This window comes from Ricinus communis, chromosome 3 (assembly GCF_019578655.1).
Source record: "Ricinus communis isolate WT05 ecotype wild-type chromosome 3, ASM1957865v1, whole genome shotgun sequence".
Lineage (NCBI taxonomy): Eukaryota > Viridiplantae > Streptophyta > Magnoliopsida > Malpighiales > Euphorbiaceae > Ricinus > Ricinus communis.
In genome coordinates this window covers 20,738,804-20,751,012 of record NC_063258.1, presented here as the reverse complement: position 1 = coordinate 20,751,012, position 12,209 = coordinate 20,738,804, and the positions used below count along the sequence as shown (strand labels likewise).

Below are 12,209 nucleotides of genomic sequence, written 5' to 3'. Positions count from 1 at the left end.
ATCTTAATACTTGATATAATCTAATAGATATCTTTAACTTATTTTTTAGTAATATTTAATTATTTTTTGACATGTAGTTTCATTTAAAACGTCTATATATTATATTTAAGTGTTTAATTATTATTAAAAATTAAAATTTAAATGTTAGTTATTTTAAATTAATACTAGATATATGTATATAAAAAAAATAGAAAATATTTAAGAGATAATTAAAATAAAATCTCAATATTTATTTGATTAAATTAAAAACTACTAAAGTATTAAAATTACTAATTGTTTTTCTATTCCAGTAAATGGTACCGCGATTGACGGGTGAAGACAATATCACTCGTGATACACGTACGACGTGTCTCGTACCAAATGAGAAACCAATAGTCATAAATTCTTGAACTAGAAATTGCCGCCCCACAACCATCACTCTTCACCATTTCAAATTTTCCTACTGCCAAACGTCAACTTCCCTCTCCACTAGACTCGCTCACTACTACCTACCTCTAGGGTTTCCACGTCTCACCACCATGCTCCATCTCCTCGTCCGCCACCTCCACCGCCGCTCCCGCCGAGTGCTCCTCATCCACCACCGCAAACTCTTCTCCACAACCTCAACTTCAGATCCATCACCATTATCGTTTCCACTCTCTTATCCAACCTTTTTAATTTGGGGCTCCAACACTTCCCTCGGTAAAACTCTTATCTCCACCGGCCTCGCCTCCTCCTTCCTCCTCTCCTCTCCCGGCACTCGTAAATTCCTCTACCTTAAACCGGTTCAAACCGGTTTCCCTTCCGATTCTGACTCTCATTTTCTGTTCACAAAACTTCACTCTCTCGCTTCCCGCCGTACTTCTCTCCCTTTCTCTCTCTTCTCCTCGAATTCCGTCCTCAAATCCTCACTTCCCGCCGCCAAATCTCACCTTTCTCTAGATTTCGACGCCAATGAATTCAAATTTAAATTTGGAATGTACGATTTGAACTTCCGTGAAGAGAACAAGGCGTTAAGTAACGACGGAGGAGGAGCTGATAATTCGGAGTTAATTTGTAAAACCTTGTTTGCATGGAATGACGCCGTTTCTCCACATTTAGCAGCGGAGAGAGAGAATGGAGTTGTGGAGGATGCTGCTGTTTTAGAGAGTTTAAAAAATGAGCTGGAAGTAATTAACAAAGATAAAAATGGAAAATTCGATTCTTTTTGTATTGTTGAGACTGCTGGTGGTGTTGCTAGTCCCGGTCCTTCTGGTACTTTACAGTGTGATTTGTATAGGTACGTGATATTTCCTTTTGCGTGTTTTAATAAGCTTGAATTGTTTTATTAATAATTTATTTTGTTTTAAAACATGTTAACAGGCCTTTTCGGTTCCCTGGTGTACTTGTGGGAGATGGGAGGCTAGGTGGTATTTCGGGAACAATTTCTGCTTATGAAAGTTTAAAACTTCGAGGTTATGATATTGTTGCTGTTGTTTTTGAAGATCATGGCCTTGTCAATGAGGTCCCACTACTCTCATATTTGCGTAATAGGTAGTAATTTTGAAGCAATTCTCTGCTCACTTGGTACTTTCTTCTATATTATAGGTCTTATTAGGAATCACTTTATAGTGTTTGGGTAAGTCAAAGGTTGCAAGAATTCAAATGAATTGAATTCTATTTAATATATTCTCATGTTTGGAAATGTCTTATTTTTTAGAATTCAATTCTTTCAACTCAAGAAAATAAGGCATTTTGAAAGAAATGAAATCATGCAATAAACTACATCATTTCGCAAGAATTCAGTTGATTTGAATTCTTGCACATAATTCATTCCAAACTAGGTCAGTTTGCCTTTATGAGTTAAGTCTTTTTAATTCTTTTAATGTTTTGTATTTTGCTAGGGTGCCTGTGATATTACTGCCACCTGTTCCAAAAGATATGTCAAATGACCTGGTGGAATGGTTTGCGGATTCTGAAAAGATTTTTAATTCCTTGAAGGATATAATGGTATCTGATTTTTTAAAGAGAACAGAAAGATTGAATGAGATGCCGAAGAAGGCAAGAGATGTCTTATGGTGGCCATTTACTCAGCATAGACTTGTACCAGAAGAAACTATTACTGTTATTGATTCAAGGTGTGGAGAGAATTTTGCAGTATACAAGGTTAGTGTTATAACAAACAAATGAATTACTGTTTACAAACCTGTTTTCAACTTTTATTCATGTTGACCAAATGATAAAGTGAGCTGTATTTATCGTTTTGTCTAGGTTTATAGACAAATTATTTATGCTTTTCATGCTGCTTGTCGATTGTGTGAGAATTTCCAATGTAAAGCACTTATTTCTCTAACATCTCAAGCTAATTTCATTGTCTTTCAATTACAGGCTCAAAATAAGTCCATAACTGAACAGTTTGATGCATGTGCTAGTTGGTGGACCCAAGGGCCTAATGCTACTCTACAGGTCCTTGTTACATGTTAATGTTTCTCTATGCTCTCTGTAATGTTGTCTGATGGTCAGATAGATACTATTTTACTGATGGTCAGATAGATACTATTTTACTATCTTAGATGCTGTGCTTTATTTTCTATTTTTTCTATATATTTTGTTTCAAATTTCAATGTGTGGCCTTTTAATTTTTTCGTCTCCGTTCATTCAATTGTTTTACTTAACCCTGCTGGTGCTGGAATGTATATGGCACCATGACTGATATGAACATGAACTATGTCTGCTAAATACTAAAATCAATGCTTGAGTGTGATTTTGTGCATGCATTTGCTTAAGCTTATTATTATAATTATTTCATTACAATACATTTTAAAATCTATGGATTTGCCATGTCATTCCTACAAATGAAAAAGGTTTACTACTCAAGGAAATGTCATAAGATAATGAGACAAATGTCAGACCACATGAAGTTATCTATAACAAGTGTATCCTAGAATGCTGAAAAGTTTCATGTTGTTGGGCTTTGGTACAATCCTTGTGTTCCCCTCTTCTCCAAGCATCTCTATTTGTTTTGCCCTTATGACAAAGTTCATGTGTTCTGCACTACAGCTATCACATCTGAATATCTTTAATGTGGGTTATTATGCTTAGGTGGCTTCAGACTGAGCTTGCCAGAGATATGGGCTATGCTGCAGGAAGATTTGGCCATGTAATGTTTCCTGAGAATGTTTATGAACCAGCTTTAGAATGTGCAGAGCTTTTGGTTGAGGGTGTCGGCAGAGGTTAGTTATCTAGTCCAACAAATATTTTGATAATTTTCTTGCACATTTCTAAGTAATCCTTATTGAATTCTGCTTGATAAGCAATATCAACAATTGTAAAAAGGTGTTACACATGGTTTGATCTGTGAAGTCATAATTCTTCTGACGCTCCTTTTGTTTTTTGTTTTTTTTTTTTAACGTACTAATGTGATAAAGAACTTATCATTCTTGCATAAACTAAATCTTTTAGTACATCATGTTACATTATCTCAGCATTTTTTTGACTTTTACTGATTTATGTTGGTTATGAACTATGAGTACATATTTCTTCTTTGACAGGCTGGGCTTCTAGGACATACTTTTCAGATAATGGGTCAACAGCGATTGAAATTGCCCTGAAGATGGCGTTTCGTAAATACTTTGTTGATAATAGAATCCTTTTAGATTCAGCCAATAACGATACAGCTGAACGGTGCATCGATTTAAAGGTTTATCTTTGATTATGCACCTCTCACATATTGTCTCCTAAGTAGTGCTATAAATTTAGTTTTAATCTGGACTTATATCTAAATTGAAAAAAAGGATAAATGAAATACCAATGCAAATTTAAGTACCAATGAAATACCAATGCCAATTTAGGCAGTTTCTTTTAGTGTTCTCCAATTTGATTGCAGCGCATTACTCTGCTTGGTCTTGTACTTGTTTAGTTACTCTATATATAAGGACTTATTCTTTGTTTTATCAGTAAATTTTTTCTTCGTGCCAAGAAATTCGTAATAGCTTTAGTTTTGTCATGCTTAGCTCAAAAGTTATTAAATTAATCCATATGAACATGCCATATCAACAAGGGCATATAGTTTAAGAGATAAATCAGAGTGATTGCAATCGGTGATCTTAAAGTTCACATCTGATATCGAAAATCTTAAAAGAAGTGGAGACAATTGAATAAGTGCAGATAGCTTGATTTCTTAAATATCCTAGCTTTTCACTAAATAAAATTCTTTTATAGGACCATTTATTTATTTAGGATTTCTAGTGTTATGATTACACTCCATTATATTTTTATGCAGTCTACTTGACAAAAAATTCCTGTTTTTGCATATTATAGAGCTAGGTTAATGGTAGACTTGCTAATTAAGTTTCAACTGTGCACTTAAATGCTATATTTCATATATGCTTGTTTTTACATTCCAATATATCCTTATGCCCTTTAATATTTAGTCTTTACTTCATTATCAAAATGCTTCATATAAAATAAAACACAGGTTAATCTAGGTAGTAGCTAAGAAGTACAGTTGGCTTGTCTAGACAGGGGAGTGGACAATGCCTAGGCTGCGCCAAGTCCACATTGTTGAAGTGGCTTGAATGTTGCCTGCATGTCTTCTACACATTCTTCTTTGTATTATGATTAAAAGTGCAAAGGCTCACGTAGTCGTGATGGAGCATCTTTTGTTGACAGCTGGTGACTTAGGTGTAGTTTACTTTCAGGTATTAGCTCTTAAAGGGTCTTACCATGGTGATACATTGGGAGCTATGGAAGCGCAAGGGCCATCATCTTATACAGGCTTCCTTCAGCAACCATGGTATGGATTCTTATTTTAGTCCTAGAAGCATTATTCTTTTTATTACTAAAGCCAGAACATCAAGTCAGTTTGAATATGTAAGACTGCCTTGTAAGTGTTTGTGCTTAGTACAATGTTGAGCTGGCTAATGTGCAGCCCCATGGTTTAAAGTTTTATTTGAAAAACTTTCTACAACAATTGCTCACCACTCTTGCACAATGTTATTAATTGCATTTATTTATTTTGTCTTTATTACATGCATTGCAAATGCAAAGGATTTGATATTGGTTGAAAGTCATATGGCAATGATAAGTGAAAGATTCACAATTTATTAATCCCACTAGAAATTGTCAAACTCATTGAAAGCATTAGCATTTCAGCATTAAGGTTGAATCCCAGAAAATATGAGATATTCAATTCACTAGTTGAAACATCTGTACTAGTCCATTTTTGCAGCAATGTGACTGCATGTTAGAACATTTACAAGAGCCCAACCTCTTCTTGGATCTAAATATGTTATCATTTTTCATGCTTATTTAGCTGGATCAAAACTGGAAACAATCTAGTTTGCTCGAAGGGGTAACTAGAGTAAGTATTACTTGAAGTTAAATTAGGTAAAAGTTTGAAATCAAGCAGTCAGTTTGTTAGGGCATAGGTAATCAGTTGCCTCAGCAAGTAGGCATTTAGATGTGGTTATAGCACTGCACAAAACTCTGGAAAAATCAATACTATAGAAGGATAAATACTTGAGAGGAGGTGGTGCAGATAACAACTGCAGTCATCAGCTGGTTGCTAGGAGTGGCAGAGATTATGATGCATATGTTGATTAAGAGTTCTTCTTTTGTCTCCTCGATTGAGGGAGAGAATGTGGCTATAATGCAATTCCATAATTATGAGAATAATTCTTTTTAATTTTAACTTGTAACAAATCCTAAGGGAAGTAATGTGAAGCAGCACAATGTCACTAATTACATAACGTAATTTGTGGAAGGATGGAAAACTTGTTGCTTTTGGAAATTCTTATCCGTCATGTGTGGCAAACTTTTCAACGATCTTTAACATAATTAGGGTGGGTGAGTTGGGAGGAGGTTATGGTTGGGGCAATAGAGGAAGTGGGGAGAATTGAGAGATGTATTTGCAAATTATGCAGACAGCTTACATAAGGTCCATATGTAAAGTTTTTTAGTCTAGGGTTTACAGCTTCTTCAGTTTAGCATGGTATACACATTCTTATAGGCGATTCAATGTGTTGGCTCTTACACGCTTTTTAAGTTTGAAATTAAATGGTTTTATTTTTATTGATTCCTAAAAATGTAATGTTTTTTTCATACAGAAAGGCATTTGGCATTTGGCATCAATGCAAAATTTAGTTGCATACAATTTTTAGTAGTAGAAAAATAATGAAGCCATCAGTGGTTTAATTTGATCAATCATTTGCCCTCTGTAATTTGATAGGTACACTGGAAGAGGCCTTTTTCTAGATCCTCCTACAATCTTTATGTGCAACAGCATATGGAATCTTACCTTACCTGATGCAATGCATTCTCAAACTGAAACTGATAAAGTCATGGGTTAGTAAACATGAAGTCTTCTATTCTTTCTTTTGACTCTGGCTATTATCTTTATTGTCACTGTAGTTTCCTATCTTCTGACTTCTGCAGCGTTTGGCTCGCGTGATGAACTTTTTGATAGGAGCAGGGACTCCTCAGATCTTTATGGATTTTATTCATCATATATATCACAGCTGTTATCACAATATTCAGGATTAAAAGGAACTGCCCATATTGGAGCTTTAATTATAGAACCAGGCAAGGGAATCATTAGTATTTGGTATTACATATGCTATTATATCTCAAAGTGTTCAGTTCGTTTCTTAGAGAAATTCATGATCAGGATCCACTTTTTACACACTCTTATACTATGTTACTTGATTATTTGCATCAAATCTGTAACGTGATTTATTGGAGGTGCAATTGTATCTATTGCGCTATCCCTGGACCCATATAATGCATATGATTTTTGTCTTTGGCTTGTGTCCTTAAGGGCTCAATTGAAGTTAATTCCATCTTTGCTTTGAGATGACATGCATCAGAAATCAATTGGTGATTTTTTTATCATTAGCCAATTCATGTTATTCAATAAGGATCATTCATTACGTAATCTGAAGAAAGTAAAAAAGTTATGTGTTTGGTCTCATGTGCTGCATCTTTACTTTTGGACCAAGCCTGTATCAAGCTCAACTTTCTTGCCAGCTTTGTTTTACTGGAACTGTTATTATGCAAGCTCACTCTTACACTCATATAGATCTTCAAAACAGTATCTGATTTGCTTCCATTGTTTTGAAAATTTAGAATAGTCTCAATAACTTTCTTCCATGGGCTGGTCAACTTCTTAACGGGCCAAAAGCTTTTTTTGCAAATTTTTATTTCTGTTGGTTCCCCAAGACTTTCAGTCTTTTGATTGGGTATTGATAAGAGGAGTTCTGCTTGAATAATATTTGGAATTCTTATTTCATTTCTATTGGCTCTGCAAATTATCATTCTCAAGGAATCCTGCTTACAAATTTTCTTTTGACTTGTATTCTCCCGCAGCAAGTCATGCTATAATTGAGGTTTGCTGTTTCATTGAAACCCATGAATTTCTGTCTACGCTGTAGCCTCAACATGGGTGCCATATTTTCAGTATGGGTTGCTGTAGATTGAATTGAACATTCTCAGTGTTCTCTTTGTTTAATTTTCTGCATATTGGACCTTTACTGCAGTTGTACAGGGTGCTGGTGGAATGCTTATGATTGATCCACTTTTCCAACGCGCACTTGTAAATGAATGTCGAAGTAGAAATATCCCAATTATATTTGATGAAGTTTTTACAGGTTTCTGGCGTCTTGGAGCAGAGGTTGGTTCTTTTCATTGAGTTTCATTCTTATTCTTCCTTTTTTTTTTTTGCATTTATTTTTTGTTTTGAAATCTCTAAGGTGTGAATTTCAGTAAATTTAATGAAAGTTCATTCATATTTTGTCAGAGTGCGTCAGAATTACTTGGTTGTTTACCAGATATAGCTTGCTTTGCAAAACTGATGACCGGAGGGATTGTACCATTGGCTGCTACATTGGCCACAGAAGAAGTTTTTAATTCATTTATTGGAGACTCTAAGGTAGTTCATTGTAACATGCTTGTTTGGTACCAGCAGTTTGTGTAACTTTCTATATTGATTACTGCCATTTGTGCTTTTTGACTGTATTTGTCTGCAATATGAATAAGGATGATCACATAGGCTATTTGTCAAAGTGTGATGGACTTCATGCACACAAACTTTGAGATTGTTAAAAAGGTTTACTTGAGATCTTGGATGTAGTATTGACTGCATTGATCTTAAAACTGTTTGTTGAAGTAAAATTATGGGAACTAACTAGAATACTTTTCTGGGTCAGATTGGTCTGCTTGCTTGATGGACTAGCTCTTAGCTATTCTAAATTAGAATACTATACTAGTTAGTCAATTTGAAGTTTCAGCAATATGAGTTTTCATCTGTACCTTGTGAGGTTGTAATAGATTTAGAGGGTTTAACAAGCATTTGATGGTTTACATTCTTGTTTGCAAAGATCAACTTTTGAACCTTACATGTATGATTTGATTGTCTTGCAATTATTGTGCAATATGCATGCATTAGCTAATGATACACTCTTCTTGCTTACTGGGAAGCATAAAAAATGTACTTAAAAAATTCATTTGATTCTGGTTGTAGCTCAATGCCCTTTTGCATGGACACTCCTACTCTGCTCATGCTATGGGATGCGCAGCAGCCGCCAAATCCATTAAATGGTTCAAAGATCCCAGCACAAACCCTAATATCATTTCGGAGCGAAGAATGCTTAGGGAGGTATGTGGAAATTATATTTTTAATTTTTGTTTCTTTCTTGCAGGTAGTCATCCATCATCTACATAATATAGTTGACTGTTGACCACCAGATGCCACAGTTCTAATATCCATATTAATTGATTTCTTTTTTAAGAACCAAAAAGTTTGGTTAAAGTGAACATTTGTCTGCTGATTTTCACAATAACTAAGAAAGTGAAAGCATGTACTCTGTCTCCAATATAAATGGGAGAAAAAAGAGGGAAGATCAAATCATTGGCAAAGTAATATTCTGTTTACTACTATTAGCATGTTCATTTTTTTAGTGAAAATTGAAATCTTATATTCCAGTGATACCTTGGGCCATTAATTTGTTGTAAGATCTGCTTCTCATGGTACAGGAACTCCCTCAATTGGCTAGAAATGGAAGCGATAGCTTATCTATATATTTTTTTTCTTTTTAATATGAAAAATCTAAATTTCTTGGATTCGGGTCTTATTCGATTTCCTAGTTCCCATGGTTCCAAGCTAAATTGCACATTATGAGCAAATGGTGATGGAATATGCTGCCCTAACATCTCTTTTCACCTCCTTCCTCCAAAAACAAAAAGCAGACTAAGTATACTGTTTTATAAATTTGTGTACTGTAAACTATGAAGTTGACTTAGTACTTGCATTGATGCTTGCAGTTATGGAATGGGGAACTGATAGAACGAATCTCATCACATTCTTCTGTTCAAAGAGTGGTTGCATTGGGAACTCTATTTGCTCTAGAACTACGAGCAGAAGGGAGTAATGCTGGGTATTGACCTTGACTTTCTCTTTTGTTTTGTGCATGCAGTACATTCATGGTTATGAACTTTTATTCTAGGTATTCTATTTAATGACAAAGAAGCAGAAGCCCAAGGCTTGGTAGCTAAAATTCTGTTCAAAATAGAGAATTGTATTATATGATTTTTTGTTGGATGATTGGCATTTGGGCTCCTTGACAAACTACATACACATTTATGTGTTTGTGGAAGTTATGACAACTCGGTATATCTGACACTTGGTCATGACAAATGTCTGTCATGTCCACACCTTTTCCGAGAATGCTTCTCAGTCCAGCGCTTGGAATCATAAAGTGCAATGCCCTTTTGTCAATTTTACACATGATAATTAGTTTTTAATAGTACTTTCATGCATGCTAGATACTTCTAAGACATGGATCATTTTTTGGTTAAGATGATTTAGTATTATATGCTTGCATATGCACCTTTTGTCCCTTCTGACATCTTGTTTCCGTATCAAATGGTAATTCATTTGTGTTCTGTAGCCATAGCTTCTACTTTGCTGTGTTAAGTGATCTGAAAGGTGTTCGAATTAGATCAGCTATGAACAAAGCTTTTATCGGTTCTTTATTGATGGCAATTTGAGGTATAGGCATATAATATACTTCTAGGCATGTGAAAGCTGTGATTGATTTTTGTTATCAACTGCTATGTTTCTGCACAAGTCTGCATATGAAAACATTTTATGCTAGCAATGATGTAATATTCATTTTTTTTATCAAGTTGCTAACACCTTCAGAAGCCTTGAATTTCCTCTCTTGCAACATTTGCTTTCATGCATTGGTGTGTTTATATAACATATATGCCTGATATAGCATCTGATTTTCTATAGATATGCATCACTATATTCGCGCTCGCTTATTCTGAAGCTCCGTGAAGATGGCGTTTACATGAGACCTTTGGGTAATGTTATCTATCTTATGTGTGGTCCCTGCACGCCTCCTGAGACCTGCAGTCAACTGCTAATCAAACTTCACAAAAGACTGGAGGAATTTGAGCAAGTTAAGGAGCATTAGGTATCCTATTAATTATGGGTAGTTTGTGTTTAGATTTCTAATTAAGGAAAAGGTACTTTTTTATTCAGAATCTTATATCAGGAGAATCACTTCTGTTCATGATGTGCAATCTTGCTTTTCTTTACTGTAGTAGTTAGTACCTTAGGGAGAGGTCTGTAACAGAAATCTTTTAATACTCTTAATCGTGCAACCGGGCTTTGAGGCTTTTGAAAATTTGAATTTCTTTTTCATTTCTCTTAATTCTCTGAAATAAACCCACAACTTTTGAGCTGTCAGTTGTCCTTGCTTGGATTGTTGGTGGAAAGTGCCAAGCTAATGGGACTATGTGAACAAGTTTTTATGATTTAAATGATCTTTTTTCATTGTCTTTTTTAAGCTTCTGGGCTTGAATATACATGTAATATAATTGATATGTAGTTCCAATTTAGCTTTTTGGCACTAAAGTATTAAAAAAGAAAAAACACAGGATAAGTGTCAGAAAAAACTTTTCTATCAACAATAAGGTAGAGTTTTGCATAATTGTACCTTTTCTAATTAATTCACTTATAGACTAATTAATCATTATTATTTTTTTTTAGTATGCACACAAAGATAAGTGTAATGGTTTCATAATATTGAGAATTGTAAAGTGGTTTCACTTCACCTTTTAATTAATAGTTTATTAGGGACTAATCTCATGGCCTCTTTTAATATCTAGTTTTAAAGGATCCATCGACCAATAATAGTTAAATGAAATCGCTGTATAGCAATAAAATTCTCATAATAGTAAAATCACTATAATTTCTTTTGTAAGATTTGTCTAATTCATTAAAGCCACTAGCCTATATGTCGAAGCCTGCAAGCATATATAGAGCGGTTATACTTGTATTAGGTCACAAGCTTAGATAAAGGATGTAATAAAACCTCATTAATGGATACTCATTTCAATTCTTATATCATTCCTGAAAATGGTTTCACGAATAATATGACATTGTAATAGCTTCATTGTAATATTCAAGAGTTTGCTTCCTTTGTTTGTTTAATAGCTCCATTGTAATATTTCTTCAACAATGCTATGCTAAGAACTAAACCTGGTTCGCGAATGTACTTAATGCCTTCTTTAGTTGCCTCAAAAGTAGTAGCTTACCTAATAAAAAAATATTACACTCAATCGTTTTACTATTTCAATACACGAGCCACATTCAATTTTGAGTTTTAGTAATAAGAATAATGTTATATTAAATTTTAAATTTTAATGTAAGATTAATGTTATATAACTCATTTTTTTAATTTTACTTCTAGCTCGTTTTTATAAAGTATAGATGCCTTTCTTAATATAAACAAATGAAAAGTGCATTTTTTTCCTCATTTTGTCATTCCTCATAAATTGAGGGGCCGATTTGGTCGTTTCTCAGGATAATATCGGTACCAATATACACGCAAGGATATTCATGTCCCATGAAAGTGAAATCATTTTTTAATTCACAGAAACGAAAAAAGAAAAAAAGATGGACGGAGAAAAAACGCCACACACAGTTTTAAGCAAGTGACGTCAATCTCCTCGCCAGATATGACGTCATCCAAGAATTAATTAATTTAAAAATTGGAACCGGCCGCTGACGTGGCATATAAATAAATGCACTTGCACAATTCTCTTTTTTCTTTTTCTTTTTTTCTCTTTCTCTAAAATGGACGGCCACGAATCACAGTGACAGTACCAATTTTGATCAGATATAAAGCAGAAAAAGAGACAGGCGATATCTAGTAAAAAATCCAACTTGTAATAAAAAGGTTAAA

The 12,209-nt window shown here is 34.3% G+C and overlaps 1 protein-coding gene across 3 annotated transcripts; it reads left to right on the top strand.

The window, feature by feature from the left end:
• The first annotated feature begins 390 nt into the window (after positions 1-390).
• Positions 391-10,646, top strand: LOC8277910 (bifunctional dethiobiotin synthetase/7,8-diamino-pelargonic acid aminotransferase, mitochondrial). 3 transcript variants are annotated; one of them, XM_015723603.3, is made up of 14 exons: positions 391-1,258; positions 1,342-1,512; positions 1,863-2,124; positions 2,347-2,424; positions 3,071-3,191; positions 3,510-3,658; positions 4,659-4,753; positions 6,188-6,303; positions 6,394-6,540; positions 7,494-7,627; positions 7,754-7,885; positions 8,477-8,611; positions 9,277-9,389; positions 10,250-10,646. In XM_015723603.3, the coding sequence occupies exons 1-14, from the start codon at positions 519-521 to the stop codon at positions 10,431-10,433; spliced, it is 2,577 nt and encodes an 858-aa protein (XP_015579089.2). In that variant the 5' UTR covers positions 391-518; the 3' UTR covers positions 10,434-10,646. The 3 variants fall into 3 exon arrangements, with proteins under 3 accessions (XP_015579089.2, XP_048227849.1, XP_048227850.1); XM_048371892.1 differs by lacking the exon at positions 2,347-2,424; XM_048371893.1 differs by lacking the exon at positions 6,394-6,540.
• Positions 10,647-12,209: the final 1,563 nt, after the last annotated feature.

Excerpts from the sequence above, each read along its gene's own strand:
- LOC8277910 (XM_015723603.3), top strand. The coding sequence starts at position 519 with ATGCTCCATCTCCTCGTCCGCCACCTCCACCGCCGCTCCCGCCGAGTG. Across the intron at positions 3,659-4,658 it reads AACGGTGCATCGATTTAAAG|GTATTAGCTCTTAAAGGGTC; the intron begins GTTTATCTTTGA and ends GTTTACTTTCAG. Across the intron at positions 4,754-6,187 it reads GGCTTCCTTCAGCAACCATG|GTACACTGGAAGAGGCCTTT; the intron begins GTATGGATTCTT and ends GTAATTTGATAG.